This window comes from Mustela nigripes, chromosome 6, assembly GCF_022355385.1.
Source record: "Mustela nigripes isolate SB6536 chromosome 6, MUSNIG.SB6536, whole genome shotgun sequence".
Classification (NCBI taxonomy): domain Eukaryota; kingdom Metazoa; phylum Chordata; class Mammalia; order Carnivora; family Mustelidae; genus Mustela; species Mustela nigripes.
The window spans coordinates 10245805-10264827 of NC_081562.1; the positions used below are offsets into that span (position 1 = coordinate 10245805).

Consider the following 19023-nt stretch of genomic DNA (forward strand, 5'->3'; position numbering starts at 1 on the left):
GGAGCTCCAAACACTGAGCCAGAGAAGCCTGCGGGGCAGCCCCAGGGCCCTCCAGCTCCTGGACCCTCATCTCCCTCCACCTCAGAAAGGCCAGGAGGGCAGCCGGTACAGGAAAAAAGGACGTTTTTATTTCCATAAATACTCCTGCTCTCACTCACACACCCACCCCACTCAGCCCCCCGACAGATGGATGGGCAGAGGGGAGGCACCCATGGGAGGCCCCAGCAGAGGCTGGCGACCGAAGGAGATGCACTGAGGAGCTCCAGTGCAGGGCCTCCCTCGGCCAGGAGCCCTGGAGCCCAGGAGCCCTGGGGCACCCGGCTCCGCCACAACCTCTGCGCCAGCAGCCACAGCCCCCACAGCTCCTCAGGAGGCCTGACGGCAAAGGGGGCAGGTGAGTGGAGTGAAACCCCCATGAGAAGTGGGGGGCACATGAGGCTCCCCCAACTGGGCCTCCTGAGATGGTGACCACAGGGCCACGGAGAAAGAAAAGCAAAGAGTCAAACCACACACCACAGAGTGCAAAGAGCTGGGGGAGCAGGCGTCACCCCCCCAGTCACCCGGTTCCTATGGAGGAGACCTGAGCTGGTTCCTGCACCAGCATGGCCCCCCGAGTTATGGCTGGGCCTTCCCATAAGGCATAAGAGAAAGGTGGGGATGACCCCACCCCGGGCTGAGGTCGGGGCTGGGCCTGACGTCCTGGCCTCTGCCTGACAGCCATGCTTCTCCCCCATGACCCCAGGTCCTTCCAGGACCACACAGCTGCTCCCTGCTCCACGCTCCCCCCTGTGGCGAAGGTCCCCAGCAGTGAAAACCCAGGCCCAGCCTCCTGCTGGGTTCAGCTCCGCAGGGGAGGGGGACCAGGAAGGAGGGGGGCCACAGGGGTGAGGGGAGAAGCACCAGGCCCAAGGGATCTCACCATGGGAATAAAGGGTGTCCGAGGCCACCACAGCCTCCCACCCAGGCTAGACGGTGCCCGGTCCCGCTGCCCTCTCCTCTCCCCGCCCCCTCCCTGTTCTAGAGGCTCCCCCAGGTCTCGGGTGGGGGGAACTGGTCCACATCCCCCATCTCGTTGTAGGTCTGGTCGCCCATGGTGAAGAGAAGCTTGTAGCGGAGCCGAACCTTCTCCTGAGGCAGAGATGAAGGCAGAGTCAGGGGGAGAGAAGAGGCCGCCCCACCCCCACAGCGGTGCGCGGTCACAGCCAGGCCCCTCACCTTCTGGGGGTTGGCAAGGAGCAGGACCTGGGTGATGGCTGAGGGGTGGACGATGGGGTTAAATGCTGGCAGCTCCGTGCCTGAGGGCGGCTGCAGCTTCACTTTCATGACCTGCAGACCGTAGGGCAGGACGGCACCCGGCTAGCCCGGCTTCCTGGCCCCATCCTGGTGGGCCGGGCCCAGTCCGCCTGCCAGCTCCTCCTCTGGGGGTCCCGGGGCTCTGTCCTTTGGTTCTCTTCTATCCCCTAATTCCCAGAGGGACCCTGTCCCCTGCCCACCCCCCCGCCCCGCCAGCTGGCTCCCTTCCAGCCCCAAGTCACCCTGCCTCCAAAGGAGGGAGGCATGCGTGTGTCACCTTGGGAACAGCTGACTGGAAAACGATGTTGCGGATGGGCTGGGGGGCGGTGCTCAGCATGGAAACCACCACCACCAGCACGTCCGAGCGCCCGGGCAGCGGGTCTCGGGCAAAGTGGAAGAGGACCCGGAAGCCATGCTGGTCATACACCGTCACTGGCAAGATGCTGCCTGGCAGGGGGAAAGGGAGGGCTGATGGGTGGTGCTAGGCCCGAGCCCGGGCCAGACCAGCCCACTCCTCACACCCAGCTCCCCGCAGGCACTCGCCGAGCTGCTGGGAAGGGGTGGATGGGTCCGGGAGCTCAGGTCCCTGGGTAGCAGGGTGGCCAGGGGCTGCAGGCTGGCACCCAGATGGGGCAGGGACACTTTCACTGTGTTGGTGGTGGCAGGACACCCACCCCAGACGGGGTCGCGGCTAGGACTCCCGGAGTGCTGGAGCGCAGGCCAAGGGGTTAGCTGGGGTCACGCTCTTGCCACGCGACCCCGGGATGGTCACCCTGCTGTTCAGGGTGCTCCCACTCCCCACTTCTTGGGGGCACTGGGGGAGAGGCCCTTGGTGACAGAGTCGTCACGAGAGGGACAAAGCCGAGAAGACCTGCCCGTCTTCATCGGTCTGTTCACGGCCTGGGCTAGGCTGGCCTCCCTCTTGCTCCTGGGCAGGGGCAGCTCAGGCTTGGGCCTCCAGCTTGAGCCTCATTTAGTTTCACGATCTTGGAGAGACCCTGAACCTCTCTGTCCTGGCCCTGCCTTTCTGGGGAAGGCGCACATAGCAAAAAATGTCCTCCTGCCTATGGGAGCCCGGGCTCTGCGCAGTGCTCTGCCCTCACTCTGGCAGAGGCCCCAAAAGGGCAAGGGCCTTGCCCAGAGCTCCCAAGTGGACGGCGAGGGGGTCCCGGCCCAGCCCGTACCCGCTGGCGCCCCCAGCCCACTCACTGGGTTTGATGGACTCCAGGGGCACAGTGATGCTGGCCAGTGAGAAATCAGTCGTCGTGGGCTGTTGCAGAGGCCTGGGGGGCTCGGGGGAGGCGGCGTGGAGGAGGCTGGGGGCGCTGGAGCTGGGCGAGCTGCAGTTGCTTTTATTCTGCAGGTCCCGAAGTGTGAGCCGGGGGGCCGGCTGCTGCTTCTCCCTTGTTGGGGGATGTGGCATTGGGGTGTGAATCTTGGGGGGCTGAGAGATCAGGGGCACAGGAAAGGCTGTGCTTCCTGACCATCCCCAATAGCCAGCTCAGATGCCTCCTGTCTCTTGGGCCTTGGTCTCCTTACCTTGGAACAGGCAGCTCTTGCTCTCCTGCCCACCACCCCTGCCCTGTAGGGCGCAGATCCCCCTTCTCCCATAACCTCTGTGCTCCACGGGACAGGGGCCCTGCACCTGCCCTGGGCACCACCACCTCCTCTAGCCCAGCACAGAGCCAGGCACATGGTGGTCCTCCAGCAGCTGCTGCTCACAGGAGCACACAGGCACCGGGTCTCTCCCTGCTGGGCCTGGGAGAGCCCCGAAGCTGCCACCCATGGGGATGGGTGGGGGACAGGATGGGCGTGACTCCCACCCCACGTCAGCCCGGGGGGGTGGGGGTGGCACTCACCACCGCACTTGCTGGGACTCTGGGGGCAGTGACTGCTGCAGGAGGGTCTTCCCCAGGAGATCCAGGTCGTCCAGACCACTGCTCGCTGGCAGGGGCGTCTGCGCAGAGGGCTGGCTGTCCGTGTTGGGGACCCGAGGCGGGGCTGGGGGTTCTGCGCCATCGGAGGACTGTTGGGCATATACAAAGCGTGCAGACGGGTAGAGCTGTGCTGGAGAAGGAGCAGTCACTGGAACTGCCCTGAGGCCCCTTCTCCACCTGGCAGGTGACATCTGGGGAAGCAGCAGCACGGAAGGGGACAACATTCCTGCTGGCCCACACCCCTCTTGTGGGCTGGCCTGATCCGGGGTTCTAGTCTAGAAACCATCATATTCCAAGGACCTTAAAGTCGCCCTCAAGAGAAAAAGAATGGGGAACCCCATCACAACTGAACACGGAGACACAGGGAGAGGGTGCGGGGGTGAGGAAGCACGCCGGCCCTCCACCATCCGCGCACGGTGCCTTAGCCCAGGGCCCTCACGTGGTCCTCCCTCCTCACTGAGCCCTGCAGGCTGCCTGGCCCAGTCATCCTCCCCCTGGGACGGCTCAGGCTGCTTCCTGGCCCTCCTACCTGGAAGCTGTTCCATCCGGCACCGTCCAAGCTTGGGCCTGGAGGAGGTGTGGGGTCGCTGAGTCCTGCGAGGAAGCGAGACGGAGGTGAAGGAGACAGATTCCTGAGCAGAAGCACAGGAGCTGGGGGTGCTGCGTGCTGGCCTGGGGGTCGCTGGCGCCTGCCCGCCTGCATTCCCCCCGAGAGGCTTAGCTCAAAGGGGAGAACCCACTTTTAGAGGGAACCAGTGGCAGAGCAGAAGCAGAAACCAGAGAGCCCAAAGGCCCATTCCCCGCAACCCTTCATGCTTCCGTGCCTGCCACTCTAAAGCCATCTCCACCACTGGACCCCAGAATTCTGTCTTCAAAGTGCGCTGGCGGCTGGCCAGTGTAGGGGTGGTGGGGAGGGGGGGAGGGAGGGTGGGAGACACCAGGTGAGGAGCTACGAACAGGAGGCACCATTCTGCACTCCCCCACCCCCCACAATGGCCTCTGAGCGTCCGGGTTGGGGGGCAGGTGGTGCCCCAGACTCTGAACAAGCTCCCCTGGCTGGGCTGGGGTGTCCCCACGTGCACGCTGGCCGGCGGAGCTGGCGCAGACCCTACAGGCCCTCTCTGCCCTGGCCCATGCCCACAGCGCGGGCTGGCTGGGGCTGAGGGGAGCCGGTGGCCCTCCGCATGGCTCTGCTCGCCGGCTTGCCGTACAGCAGGTCACCAACCAGTCTAACCCCTGCCAAGTTCACCACAGGCTTTACCTAGGGAAGACAAGTCATCCTGTTTCTAGCAAATCCTGCAGGAGCAAGCTGCAGCCTGGCGCAGGCAGCTCAGAAGACTCGGTCTCCTCCGGGCGCACGGCCCCGAGAACCGGGACGACATGGGGGTGGCCGCTAACATTTCCCACGCGTACCCCCGGCCCCTGACACGTCAGGCTCCTCAGGCACGGGGCTCACTGACTCCTCGAACAGCCATGGAAGCCGGTGTAGAGATATCACCCCTCTTTCCGGGCTGAGGAAACGGATGCCAAGAGGGGTCAGGGAATCTGCCCCAGGCCATGCGGCCGGCAAGGGGCAGTATCGGGGCCTGAATGGAGTTTGTAACCTCCTTATAGGGGTTGGAACGCAGCCCGGCCAGTCGGCTGTGTGACTTCAGGCTGGTGACAACCTCCCTGCGCCTCATCTGTAAAACCAAGCTGATGACAGCGTCTGCACGAGGTGACCACGACAAACCAGCCCTTCAGAGGAAGTGCCTGAGCAGGGCCGGGACACCCTCCTTGGCGGGTGGGAAGTCCGCGTGGCTTCCCCTGCCCCCAGCCCTCACCCTTCCTGCCACAAAGAACCGTTTAGGACAAGCCCCCTCTGTGGTCCTGGGGCTTCCTCTATTCCGCCAAGCCAGGCGGGTGCAGCCCTGGCACTTGCGGTTCCTGTTCCCACATTTTCTCTGCCTTTGAGTAGAAATGAAGGGAAGCTGGAGGCTCAGGGCTCTGCTGCAGGCGCTCAGTGGCTGGACAGGAAGTACCAGGCACACCTTGCTTCTCATGAGGTGGCAGCTCGGTCCCTGCTGGTCACCGGGGGGCCAGGCCCCACTCTCCAACTGCCCCGTGGGGCACCGGCCACCGGGTGCTGGCCCTGCTGGGCCACCTGAGCCTGGACATCCTGTGGTCAGACCCTCTTAGGCAGGGTGTCTGCTGGTGGTCCACTGTCCCCCTCCTTTGTGTCCCATTCCAAGTCCCTATGTCCCTTTCCTGGCCGAGGAGGGGAGTTCAAGCAGCAGAGAGGCTCAGAGAGAGGCCTTAGGATCAGAGCGCCTCGTTCTAACCTGCGTGCCCCCCTTAGGGCAAGTCACCCCACCTTCCCAAGCCTTGCTTCGCATCTGTGAAGCGGGGACGTCGGTGGCCCCTGCTCCTTGGAGGATGGTCTGTGATACGACGGTGCGGTAGCAGCTGTCAGGGAAGCCCCCTGCCCAGTACCCTGCCCAGGACCCCGGCACATGAGCACTTTTTCCGGTCCGTCAGGTTGGGTTTTTAACCTCAGACTTGGCTCAAGAGAACACAGTCTGACTCTTGCCTCCCAAATCGGTGCCCCAACAAAACCTTCCAGATTCTTTTAACAGAGCTCAAGCTCTCTCTGCCTTTAATAACTTCAGGTTGTCACTACGGTCCTCTACTTCCAAGCCCTCAGATGGGGCCGCTGCACCAGAAAGCTAGATTCCTGACAACTGTTTTCCCCAGGAGTGCGCCCAGTTCCCCATGGGCTCTGGAGCCCTGTGCGTGGCCTATGGTCTAGGACCAGCATAGGGCACAAGGTGCCTGGGGCTCTGGTGTGACAGGGCCAGCTATGGCTCCCCACTTCCCTGCGGGTCCGCTGCCAGTCTGTGCCCCATTCTTGGCTCTAACCCGCTGCAGGGAAGTCCCACTGGTTTCCCGGGGGCCACAGGAGCCCAGCTGTGACAGGCTCACCGGAGGTGGGTTTAGAAGCTGGCTGGCCTCGCCCACGGACTGAGAACTTGTGTCAACTCTCTAACCTTCCTGAGCCTCAGTCTCCTCAGTCGTGAAATGGGCCTAACCCCCACCCCAGCCTCCAGAGGCCTCACCCACTCCTGCAGCTGCCCCGCCCTCCTCCAGGCCCCGCCCCCTCCTCACCCAGAGACATGAGCTCATCATCAAGCAGGGAAACTGAGGTGCTAGGCTGCTCAGGGCTGGCCGGGTCAGCAGGGCGCGTGGGCATAGGAGGGTAGGTGGTGCCCGCAGGAGGGAGATCCAGGCCAGAGAGGTCCAACAAGGCTGAGGTGCTCCCTGTGGGGAAAGGAGTCAGGCATGCCCTGGATGAAGGACAGTAAGGCTCTTGGAAGCCAAGGTGCCTGCGGGGGGCGGGGGGAGGCAGCAAGCTGCACCCCTTCCCCTCACAGCCCTCCTGCTTCCTTCCCCCTCTTGGCCACACTGCCCTGGCTCCCAAATCTGCCACTAGGCCCTTTGTCTAGCCCATGGTGTTCCTCTGTCCAGAACCTATTTCCTCCTTCCCTCTCCTTGGCCAACGACCTCTCATCCTTTGAGATCTTGCTTGAACTCTGCTGCTTCTGTGTGGTGCCCCCCCGCCGCACCTCCCACGCCCCAACAGGGCCTCTTCTAACCTCTGTGGTTAGAATAGAGAACAGACACCCCCATGGCTGTCCCTTCACCCTGACTGGAGCCGAGCCCGCAACTTCTGTGTGTCATTCCCTCCCACCAACCACCTTTTGAGAAGTGACTAGGCCTGGAGGGCGCCATCCAGCCCTGCACAACAGGTACCAGATTTATCAAATGAAAGAAATGTCTTCCCTCTTCTGTCCTTGCCAAAACCTGGCTCCCAACCCCCTCTGCCCCACGTCCACACTTTCCTCCCCACAACAGCTGCAGCCTGGGCATAGACGCCCTCCAGCTCTCTCCCTAGAGGCCTTCCCCATCTTAAGGGGGCAGGGTCACCCTGGCAGTCCCAGCCCCAGGCTCTAGAACCTGCGCTTCCCCTCTGGGCTCTGCCCCGCTCCACTGCCAGGCCCCTCCCGGGCGCCCCCGCCGCCCGCTCACCAGGCAGGGAGCCGGAGCCGGCTGCCGCTTCGCCGTTCACCTCCTCCCCCCTCACCAGCTGCTTGTACAGGCTGATCACCTGCGTGAGGTTGTCGTTGGCCTGCAGGATCTCGGCTGGAACACGCAGGAGGAGAGACTAGGCTGAAGGAAGGTGGGGGGCTCTTGGGGGAGAAGAACACCCTGTGCCCATCCGAACCCTCGTGTGAGGGTGTGGGGCCGGGAGCAGCCGAACGGCTCTGCTCCCTCGGACCCTCTGCCACCTCCCCTTGTCCAGTGTCCCTGCCACCCTGACCATGACAGCACGCTCTGGCCTCCAGGTCTTGGCACTGGCTCTGCTGCTCTGATGCCCCGTGCATCTCTGCGTGGCTTCTTTCCTGCCTGCCTTCAGGTCTTCACGCTAAGTCCCCTCAGGAGGCCTTTCCTCACCCCTCCCCACTCTGCCCACTCCCTGCTGGCTGGTCTCTGCGTCCCTGATGACCACCTGAGAAACGACCATTCTCACGGCCTTGGTTTCTTGTCCATCCCCTCTCCTTAGGCTACACGCTCTACTGAGGACGTGGCTTTGGTCCATTTTAAGCACACCACGTCCCCAGGGACTAGAATAGCACCCGGCATAGACTAGGCCCGTACCAACATCACGCCCTCAGGGGCCGGGCTCAGAGGGGTCCAGGCAGCGAGTCCCATGGTCAGGGACCATGCACTTGGGCTTCCAAGGAGTCAGGGGCTGAGATGGTCCCCAGACTGTGGCCCCAGAGACTCTGGCTGACACAGCAGCAGAGAATAAGGACGAGAACCTGATCCGTGGCCCTGGCAGCAGTCACGGGGCCCAGCTCTGGAACTGCTCTGGTCTGTGGGATCTGTGCTCAGCTTCTGGCCCTTACCCGGAAGGCAGTGTCTGGGGAGAGCCCCCAGCATACCCTGGCTCCGCCACTGTCAGGCTCGGTGACCTGGGCCAGTCCCTTCTCCCCATTCCAGGCTGTTCAGCTCAGGAGCAGCACATGAAATGCCTGAGAAGGGACTTGGCCCCTGGGCGGTCCGGTCACCCTATCAGCCCCTGCTCTCTGCTTTCTCTTCGATGTGGAGGAACCCAAGGTCGGGGCTGGAGAAGAGGGCCCCCTGGTGGCAGCTCCTGCCAACTGCAGATACTTAACAAGGCCTGGGAAAGGAGAGGGAAGGAGGCAGAGGAACAGGACCGACTTAGCCAGGGGCTCACCTAAGGCCTCGTCATTGTCTTCTGTGTCACTGGCCAGTCGGAAGAGTGTTGGCCGCATCCGCTCACAGCGCTGGTACAGCTCCTGGGGCAGTAGGGTTGGGGGCGGGGGGGTCAGGCCAGCAGGGGCCTAGAGAGGGCAGGGGCTGGGCAGAGGAGGAGGCGCACCTTCATGAGGTCCTCGCTGCTGCGGGCTGAGGCCCCGCCCTGGCTGTGGCTCATCACCATCTCGGTCAGCAGTTTCACGTTGTTGTTGACCTCCTCAATGGCGCTCACCCGCTTTGAGATCTTCTCCATCCGCTTCTGGTCCTAGGGAGGCCACCACCCGGGGAGCCCAGGTCACGCCGGCTCTGAGCCACGCACTCTAGAGTTCGCACTGGCTTGCTGTGACCCTGCTCACGGGGCTCGTGCCCACCACAGGGCCCTCTAGACCAAGAAGTCCTCTGCCAACCCTATGCCCACTTCCTCTCATCCTGCCGACGGTCCCTCGCCCCCGGCCTCCGCGTGAGGCTGTCAGAACGGCTGGGGCCCTCAGACACCACCTCCAGGATCACTCAGGAATCTGGCCCAGGTGCTTCTGGAGGACCAGAGCTGCAGACCACACGTGTGGCTCTCCGTGACCCTTGCCCTCCTTGCGTTTGTCCTTTGAAAGGAGGAGCCTACACTCAAGAGAGAAAACGGGGGCCACTAGGCCACCAGTACAACCAGAAGCTAGGACAGGGAACCTCCCACCCCAGGCCCCCTGTGCTGACTATATAAGCTCCTTCCTTGAGGGATGGAAGGAGGGCTTGTGCTGCGCTGTGCCACAGTCACCCTCCTTGTGGGGGGCCGCCCCGACCTCCTGCTGCACTGTCAGGGCGCACAGCTGGCCCTTGGGAGACAGCCTGGGACTCCTGCCCTGCGGGTCTCCAGACCATAAGCTCGGATGACCTGCCCTCGTCCACACAGTTTCAGTGCGCACCTTCAGCGTCCGTACACTCACTTAGAACTTAAACATGCACGCTTCTCTCTCTTGTGATAAATATACGTACAGAAGTACCTTACATAGAGAGAGGCCTCATTTATTTCTACCTCTTGTGGAAGAGGCCGTCAGCCTCCCAGAAGCCCAGCTAGAGCAGGCTAGCTCGGCTGCTGGGAAATTCTCCCTCCACGTGGGTCCTGGCTCTGCCCACTGGGCTCCCCCAGTGAGCTCTTTCTTGGCTGGCACAGCCCTTTACGGGGCTACCACAGGGCTCTCGTACACACATACACAACCCCCCCTCAGTGGCCCAGCTCAAATCCCGCCTCTTCCTCCTCCCCGCACTGTGGGCTTGGCGATCACCTCCTGCACCATCTCCTTGATGAGTTTGTTGGCTGCTCGGAGGTCCTCGGGGTGGGAGCTCTTCAGCAAGCGGGCCAGCATCTGCAGGGACAGAGGGGCACACCTGGGACACCAGTACTGGGCCTGGGGTCTTATCCCGGCTCCCCATGTCCTCGCTGGGGGTTGTGGGGTACGTACTAAGCTCTCTGTGAGACAGTGAGCATCTCCCGAAGCCTAACTGGGGAGCACTGAAACACTGCATGTGAATATTCCCCGAGAAAATCCTCGACAGATGGTACAGAATGTTATGTTATTCTCACCAGAGAATCTTCTGGAAGGATGTACCAGGAACTCAACAGTGCTTACTCTCTAGGTCAGGACGAGATAAGATATTTGCTTTTTATTTTACCTCCTCCATAGTGTTTAGTTTCTTGCCCGTGAGCACATGCTTCTTTAACATGAAGTTAGTAAAATTATCATCACAAGGACTCAAGACAAAAATATGCAAACTCTTGCTCAACCTATGAAATGCCCTCAAACTAATCCCAGGGACACCAGACGTGCGCTCGTGTCTACTGAACGCTAGGACTCTGGGTGGGATGTGCTCAGAGCACAGAAGTGCTTCACCGACCCTCCTGTCACCCACTTCGGTGACCCGGCCCTCATGAGCCCCTGCTTCGGGGCGGGGCAGCCAGCGCCGGGAGCTCAGACCCCGTAGGCCCTGAAGGTCCTCCTGTACCCCTCCTACCCGCCCCTGGAGCTGCACCTTGGACTTCTCCTCGTCTTCGAAGATCACATTCTTGGGTCGTGGAGGAGGAAGAGGAAAGGTGGCATCATCTGGAAGCTTCGGGTCAGACTTCACAATCCCTGGAGTAGACGGTGGTGGGAAGGCTGTGAAAAAGGCCTCGGGCCAGGGTGGGGGATGGGAAGGGGGAGCAGGCGAGGGCAGGAGGGGTCTTTCTCCAGCTTGCCGGCTCTGGACTCTGGTGGGCCAGGGCTGGCTCGGAACTACAGTGTCGAACTGCGTGGCGGAGTCTAGGCAGATATATTTTGAGGCCACTCTGTGGGGGCCACTCTCTGAGGAGAAGTCTGACCCAAACTCACCTTCCCTCCACCCAACCTAGCTTCAGACAGAGCCACAGAAAGGCCCCACTAGCTAAAGCTTCTTGAAAAGGTAAAGGAGAGCCCCATGACCTCACTGCCAGAAGCTGCCAGAAGCCCCAGCTCGGGGAGGAGGGGCGAAGGCGCTGCCCACACCTCACCCTTGGGCCCTCACCTTGCTTCTTCAGCATCTGGTAGGCCTCGGCGATTTTCACCTCCTCGGGCAGGCCGACCGTCCAGCTGTAGAGGAGCTCCAAGATTTTGTTCTTCACCTTCTCTGACGTCCTCGAGCCCAGGTACTTCAGAGACCGAGGGGAGAGGAGGCCGCTGCCACTGTCCAGCCCCGCTCGCTGCAGCCCCAACCCCCGGCCTGAGCTGGCCGCCTCCCCAGGACTCCCTCTGGAAAGCTCAGCCTGCAGGGCCCTGGCATTCCCTCCCTGCCCCCGAGTGGCCCAGTGCACACTGAGCTCACCTCCGAGCGCCTCTGGCCCACCTGCTAAGCAGGGATGAGAGCAGCGGCACCACAGCGAGGATGCAGGCTGACCCGGGGAAGGCGCAGAGCCCAGTGCCCGAGGCCAGCTCATCTAGGGCTTAACCCTGCGACCTCGGCAAGGAGGAGCCACCTGGCTGGGGGTGGGCCAGGGAAGGGACAGGTGTGGCACCACTCAGCGGGTCCTACTCCCAGTCTCTTAGCAGCAGACTAGGCTGTGGCAGCTGGCTCTCACACCAGTTGCTTTGTGGGAAAAAAACGCGGGGCTGGCAGGAACATTCAGCTGCTCTGGTCGAGAGGGGCGTACGAGCGAAGCAGGGGCCGAAGGACTGGGGTCTCATCCAAGGGGCCTCAAACAGGTGCATGTACTATGGGAGGACCCCCCAGGCCAAGGCTGGGGCTGGGCCCATTAGCGGCACCCCACTTAGGTGTGGGGCCTCAGCATCCTGAGGTGGGGACAGGGAGACCTTCCACTAGACCCTTGTGGGGGGCACTGCAGTCAGGTCCGTGGGGAGAGAGCAGAGCCGGGGTGGCCGAGCTATGTGCATGCCCTGCAGTCACCCCTCACCAAGCCTGGGCAGCCCCATCTGTGAGCAGGTCCAGAGCCGCCGGCCAGCAGGTGGCCTGGAAGCCTCCGTCCCAGACCCCACGCTGCCCCGGACTTCGCTGTGAAGTGTTTGTGCCAGACTTCTAACGGGGGCCGAGCAGGGGTCCTCCCTCCCCAACTCCCCCAAGCGACAGTGCAGGCCTGAGCTGGGGCTCCGAGCACCCACCTTGGGAGACACGACCTTGATGAGCTCGTTGAGAAAGCGGAACTTGCCCACCTCGTCATGGAACCTTTTGCCGCAGCTCTTCATGCATGTTTCCAGAACCTGGGTTGGGGGGATCCCAGGGAGGGAAGTCAGAGGAGACAGCCTCCCCTCACACCTTGGCCAGGGCCCAGGAGCTCAGGGGTGGGCATTTGGAAGGTAGGGGGGAATGACTCCTGAGGACCAGAGGACTCTGAGGGTCAGAGCCCTGAGCCTGACTGCCACACCCCAACGTGACCTCGAGGGCTGGTGATACCTAATAGCAGTGCCAGGGGAGCCCCGCTTTAGCCTGCCCATGGAGCAGCACTGCTTATAAATGATCTTCCTGTGATTTTTCTTTGATGATTTTTTTAAAAGTTCAACAGGCACCATCTACTTTGCCTTATCCTACACATCCGTGCCCTCAGATATATCTGAGAAAACCCATTCCATCAAAATAAATACGGAACTATGAAAAGAAAAACTGTTTACTAGCCAAGATCAGCCATGCTCTACAGTGGGCTGCCGTGTGGCCCATGCCTGGGGGCCACAGCGCACCCCCCAACCCAGTCTTCCGCTGATACAGCTTTGAAAGCTCTGGCCTGAGCCCAGCATCAGCACTCAAACTGTCATGGGAAGGGCAGCACCGTCCTGGGTCTGGAGACCCCTGATGGGCTCCACAAGCTGCACACTGCTCCTGGGACCTTTATGAATATGCTGGTTCCTGGGAGCAGATACTGAAGTTCAGGTTCACCGAGCCTGGGGTGCAGCCCTCATTCAGCATGTGCCCAGCCTCCTGGAGATCTGACACAGGTCTTGAGCAGGGAACCCCTGGGCCAGACGATCCTAGGGCCTTTCCCCCCAAGAAGAAGCCTAACTGTGTAGGGGCTGGCGCAGGATGCCACGGGCCCCCAGGGGCTGGCCCAGACTCCCAGTCTAGGCCATTCTGGCACTACTCCTTTGGGTTCTAAAGAAGAGCCTGTCGGGACCCCAAATCAACCTCAATCGTGGCCTCCCCAGGTGCCATCCCCATGGTCAGGGCCCAGATGGCACCCCTCTCTCCCCTTCTCACCGTCAGGGCTTGGATCGCCTCCCACTCCTGCGGTGACTGGATCTTGTGAGCCAACAGCCGGGTGGCAAGTGGAGGCCTGAACAAGAGGAACAGCACAGATCCCAAATGGCCAGAGTCCGAGGCGCCCCAGGGGAGGGCTGCCACACCACCCTGCTGGGACCGCAGCCCTTGGCTGCATCAGCGGGGCAGGGAGATGCAAAGGCCCAGCTTCTTTTCTGGTCTGATGGGGCCAGAGATGGCGGCCCAACAGGGAAGGACCAAGCAAGGATGCAGAGCCGGGGACCTTCAAAAGGCATCAGCTCAGCCTCTTAGCTGGCTTTGCTGAGAACTGTGAGCTGGAGAGGGGGCCACGGCCTCCAAGGGCCTGGTCTGGGAGTACACCATGACAATGGACCATGAAAGACAGGCAGACAGAGCTCCCTGGGACATTTTGCTGGGCAAAGGCAAAGCAGCTCACAGTGGAGGTGGTGATACCATCTACTAGATCACAAAAGACCCATCACCGGTGACCGTGACACTGAACATGGACAGAGTGCTTAGAATGGATGAAGCACCCCAGATGCCTTTCCCTGCACAGCCTTCAGTGGGGCCCTTCAGAGTCGACAGCCCTCTCGCCCCCATTTTACAACAGAAAATATGGAAGCTTGCCTGGCTGACTCAGCCGACAGAGGGACAGGACTCCCACCCCAGCAGCTAGACTCCGGGTCGCGCCCATCATGCTGTATGCACGGCCTCCCAGAGCACAGCGCCTGCACGGGGTGGCATGCTGTGCTCCCCAGACTTGAGCACCACCTGGGGAGCCTGCTAGCAAAGCCACCCCATGCTACCTGTCACTCTAGCCCCTGCCTGCACCAAACCCCAAATGTGCATTAATGACAAGCACTAATTCTAACGCTGGTGGTTCTAACACTGGTGGTTCTCGCTCTCCCTTGCGCAGACGGCCCGCTGGCCTCCTCCCAGCTGGGGAGCATGTCCCAACAAAACACTGGCTAGGGCTCAGGCGGACCTGGGCTTAATTAGGTCCAGGACTACCACTTTCTTTGTGGGGAACCCCCGAGTCCCCTGGGCCTCAGCTTCTTCACTTGTACGATGGGTTCAGCGAGGCCCGGTTTACAGGGGGCGCGCCTTACAGTAGTGGTGCCATCCTGAGTTTGTGAGCTTGTTGAGAATGAAAATGGAGTTGCAACCCACTCAAGTCTCTGCCTCAGGCCAGGGTGTGGAGTGGGCACGCAGGCGCACGGTGGATTCTGTTGAGTACGTGAGCAAAAGAGGAGGCCACCTACCCCTCAAAGTCCTCGTTAAGCTGCTCGCAGAAGCCGTTGATGCTGGCCCAATTCAGTTCCTTGTTTAGGGGGTTGGTGGCTCTGTCTGCAGGAGGAGAGAGAGGGCCCCCGCAGCCTGGTGAAAGGGTTCCTGCCTCTCCCGCTCCCTACTCTGGCAGCAAGGTTGGCAGGTAGGGGACGGGGAGAGAGGACTGAGCAAAACAAAAAGACTCCCCTTGGCTTCCTGGCCCAAAAGCTTCAAGACCTGAGCGATTATCTTTCGGCTGGATCAGTGGACAGATGAGCTCCCGTACATGGGCTTCCCCTTGTGGCCTCCCCCCGGAGAGCCCTACTTGTAGAGATGGTGCTCGGGGTGGAGATCCCCCGCTCCCCAGGGCTCCCATCTCCGCAGCTGCATGCCTGTCCGTCTGCCTGCCTGTACCTCCTCTGATTCTGCTTCAGAAAGTGTCCTCACAATTCTCATGGAATTTACACACTCAGATCCAGAGGTAAGAAAAAAAAAAAAACATAGTTTGGCTCTCAAGGAGCCATGTGGCTGGGAAGTGGGCCAAGGGAAGCTAGGTTCTCAACACAGTGTGAAAAAAGGGAGGTGAGGGAGCCGCGAGCAGGGGACTCAGTTGGGCCTGAGGCCAGGCAGGCTGCCCGGAAGAGGCAACACTCAAGCAGGAGTTAACGGGGCTGGGGATAGCACAAGGGCTGTGCAGGCGGAGGTGAGATGTGGATCACTGGGCACAGAGCAGGGCATGAAGGACCTTGGTAAGGAGTGCGGCTCAAATATCACTTCCTCCACGAAGTCTTCCCTAACCCAGGCTCTTGCCCAGGGGGGCATGGCCGGATCAGCTCTTTCTCGTGCGTGCCTCAGCTCTGACCTTCATCAGAGGGCCCAAGCCCGCCGTTGTGCGGCATCCCAGCCTCTTGGGCACAAGACCGTTTCCCCTCGGCAACTGAATGAACGAAGGAGGGCTCAGCTGCTGGCAGGTGGGCGCGGGGTCTGGGGGAGTCTGAACCCAGGTACAGGCAGTGGCCAGGAGAGGGTACAGGCCTACAGGAGAGGGTGACACACCAGGCCAGACAGTCACCTCCCTGACACCCAGCGCTGGTTAGAAAACAATCAAGTAGCTAATATAACTTCCCTGAACCTCTGTTTCTCCATTTGTAAAACTGGAGTGAAACGTGGACTGATTTAGAGGACAAAACTCGTGACCTAAAGTGGGGCCATGGCGACAGCCAGAGCTGGATCCTTATCACCTTCCCAGAAGCCTGTCTCTAAGCTTCTCCCTATCCTGGCCTCTTCTGCCCAAGCCTGACATTGAGCCGGGGTGTGGAGGGAACACAGCCTAGCAGGTGGGACAGAGAAGGATCTGTGGATGGCAGGAGGCTGGGGACCCAGCGTGTGGCGCCTGCCCACTTGGGTTCTGTGGTGGGAGGCCCAGAGCTCTGGGATCCCAGTGCCTGGCAGCCGTTTAGTCCATTCCTATTTACTCAAGAAATATTCTGAGGGCTGGGGTCACAGAGGTGAAAAAGACAAAATTCCTGCTCTCCAGGAGCTCAGAGCCCAGCAAGAGAAACACCAACGACTCAGACAAACAAATAAACAGGACACTGCATGCTGCTGTTAAGCACCATAAAGAAAATCAAAACAAGGAGAACGTATAGAAGGTGTCTTGATTGGGAGGGGGGCGGCTGCTCTCTCGGGCAGAGCTCTCGGAGGAGTCACAGCTGAGCAGAGATCTGAATGAAACATTTTTTCTCTGGGTACAAATCTCTGTTCCAGGAGCCCTGCAGAGCCCTCTTGTCCCTGGGCGATGAAGCCCCTGCTGACTGCCCAGGGATCCAGGAACAGACGCTCTTGCCCCACCCCCAACCAATCTACTCAATCTACCCCAACTACTCTGCCTTCTAGTCCTCTAGTGTGGACAGAGGCTGGGGCACACCCTTCTGGAGTTAGAAAGATAGAATGGGACTGGCAGGGAGACCCTAAAACGGGAAGTCCCGTACAAGTATCGGACACATGAGTCTGAGTGAGGACAGAGAAGCTAATTCTAGAAACTGTTCCCGAGTCAGAAGCCAGTGAGGAAGAAGCGAGGGCATCACGAGACATCAGCTTTCTCCCCTGCATCTGGCTCAGAGTGAGAACTGCTGGGTCCAAGAAGGCCTGACCAACCTCTGTGGCCTGGGGCCCCAACCCCCAGCCCTCTTATCTCCACCTGGGGGGAGCACTTTCCCTGGCAGGAAGCAAGGGAGAACACCCAGGGAGGGCAAGAGGGAAGTCTTTCACAATAGGGCACGACTCTACCCTGTCACTCCACGGTGGTGACAATATCATCACTTATCTACCAGAAACTACTCTTTACCTCCAAACCAATGCTGAGGGAAGAGCTTATAATTTGGGTGGGGCACAAAGGGGAAGAAAAAGAGAGAATGACTGTGGCCTCAGTCTATTGAAAATCCAGCCTACTGCCAAACCCGGGTGTCCTGACTCCTGTTTCTCAGATGAGACTTGGGACTCTCAGAAAATCCCCACTGTTGTTAAACCTGACAGTGCTTTGCATCACCTTCAGCTCAAGTCCTGAGGTTTGTCAGATCTGTCAGCCAGGGCCCTGCCCATCCTCCCAAGCTGCTGCTGGGAGCTGGACACTTGTGGCATTCTGGAACAGTCTCGAGGGCCACCTAGTGCTTCCTTTCCACGCCATCCCCCTCCACTGACTAGACTGACTCTGAAACATGCCTGGAAAAGCGGCGGTTCCAGGGCCAACCTCAGGGTTCAATTCTGCTCAAGACTAGCTCAAAAAGGGCTGACTGTGACCTCAAATCACCCTGCATAGCTCCCTGGTGTGCCAAGGGCCAAGGAGCTGAACTGAAGGTAGATGACCGACGGGTCCCTGAGGCCCTGACACTGACGTGGACCCAGGAGAGAAGAGACCTGGGAGGGAGCTGTCATTAGCCCAGGGAGAGTCCAGCGTGGGGCTGCGTGGGGCTGCGAGAGCCGTGGAGCTCCATCAGCAATATGGGATAGGAGGTCTGACTAGTAGGAACCATTGCCTGAGGACACACACAGAAAAGCGTTCAGGGGCCTCTGGAGGAAGGTCAGCAAGGGCTGGGAATGGGGTCTCGGGTGGAGGTACAGAACCTGAGGGGCTGGGCTGAGGGTAGTGACAGAGAACTTGACATTACTTCTGGAGTCTCAAATGGGACCCTCCTAAGCCTGTGTGGTTTAAGGGTTTCTCACTGTGTGGCCAGAGCTTGGAGGATCTGATGGGCCAGTGAGTCCTCCTTTCCTGGGCGAGGAAACGAGCAAATCTGAGAGGAGCTCCAGGATCAAGGAACGGATAGGAGGGAATCACGCCATGCAGGGCCAGAGAGTGGAGGACTTGGGCCCGAAGAGTAGGGTCCCTCCCTCGGGGAGATGCAGCCCTAGGGCCGCTGATGTGCAGCCCTAAGGCCGCTGGCTTTCCCCCTCCCGGGCCTAAAGGAAAGACTTGGGGGTCCGACACTCGGTGGAGAAGTCTGGGCCTCAGGGGCTTAGACACTACTGTCTCAGTCCTGGGGGTTCTGGGCGCAGCTCACTCCTCCCCGAGGGTCGCGGCCCACAGGTCGGATGGGTGGGCGGTGCCCGCTCCCACCGCGGGCCCGCGCTGCTAGTGGGGTCTTCCTTCACCCCAGGGTCGGAAGAACCGGCTCCCGGCACCGCCTCTCCTCGGCCGGAGGCGGAGCGTGGGGAGGGGGCGCCGCGTACCCCGCCCCCGCCGGGAAGGGGCCCGCCTCGTGCCCCCGGTTCCGGTTCCGGTCCGGCCCGCGCCCCTCCCGGACACTCACTGATTCGCGCCTCCAGAGTCTCCGGCTCCATCGCGGGCTCCATCCGCCACGGGCCCCCGGCCTCGGCACCGCCCCCCGCCCCCCGCTGCTCTCGCGGGACCTCCTCGGCACCGCCCTCCGCCGATTAAAGGGGCAACGTCCGCCCCGACGCGCGGGAGCGGCGCACAGGAGTGCTCGGCACCATAGAGACGCGAACGAGCTCGCCTAGAGCGTCACCAGCTCCCCTATCTTCTCCCCCCAGGTGGAGTTGACGGCGCGGGAGGGACCCGGCGCCTGCCTTCCCGTTCAGGGCGCTCAAGTCGAAGAGGAAGCGCAGGGACTGGGGGCCGAGAGCTCTACCATGGAAACCTCACGGGACGCTGTAACTCGTTCTGCGTCACGAAGATGCCCGTGACCGCTTCCGGAAGAACGCTCCGCGGCCATGTTTCTGAGGGGCTCTGAGGTCACTTCCGGAACCCTGAGGGGCTATTTCCGCTTAGGTGCGAAAGTGGGAGGGGCCCTTAAAAGGGCAATGACGTACGTTGGTCGCGGCGAAAATGACAAGTCAAAGTTTGTTGCGGGCTTACAGTGTTCCAGGCGTTGTTCTAAGCACTTTTTATGCATGAATGCGTTCACTCCCACAACAAACCCATGAGCCCAGGAGATAGTTTGAGGGCACGCAAGTGGCA

The 19023-nt window shown here is 61.1% G+C and overlaps 1 protein-coding gene across 4 annotated transcripts; it reads right to left on the minus strand.

Annotated features, from left to right (window-relative positions):
* Window positions 1–106: 106 nt before the first annotated feature.
* Window positions 107–18762, minus strand: GGA1 (golgi associated, gamma adaptin ear containing, ARF binding protein 1). Of its 4 annotated transcripts, none has more exons than XM_059402054.1 (17): window positions 18356–18762; window positions 14540–14624; window positions 13257–13332; window positions 12170–12268; window positions 11082–11205; window positions 10572–10672; window positions 9827–9907; window positions 8674–8814; window positions 8509–8590; window positions 7296–7409; window positions 6375–6527; window positions 3760–3824; window positions 3153–3355; window positions 2503–2696; window positions 1571–1740; window positions 1216–1326; window positions 107–1128 (listed from the first exon to the last, which is right to left on the minus strand). In XM_059402054.1, exons 1-17 carry the CDS (start codon window positions 18396–18398, stop codon window positions 1018–1020), a joined length of 1953 nt encoding a protein of 650 aa, XP_059258037.1. In that variant the 5' UTR covers window positions 18399–18762; the 3' UTR covers window positions 107–1017. The 4 variants fall into 4 exon arrangements, with proteins under 4 accessions (XP_059258037.1, XP_059258039.1, XP_059258040.1 ...); XM_059402056.1 differs by having other exon boundaries at window positions 3153–3319; window positions 18356–18597; XM_059402057.1 differs by lacking the exon at window positions 1216–1326.
* Window positions 18763–19023: the final 261 nt, after the last annotated feature.

Coding starts and splice junctions, on each gene's coding strand:
- GGA1 (XM_059402054.1), bottom strand. CDS start 18,398: ATGGAGCCCGCGATGGAGCCGGAGACTCTGGAGGCGCGAATCA. Junction 2,697..3,152: donor GAGTCCCAGCAAGTGCGGTG/GTGAGTGCCACC, acceptor TCCCCCAACAAG/GGAGAAGCAGCAGCCGGCCC. Junction 1,327..1,570: donor TCCAGTCAGCTGTTCCCAAG/GTGACACACGCA, acceptor TACGGTCTGCAG/GTCATGAAAGTGAAGCTGCA.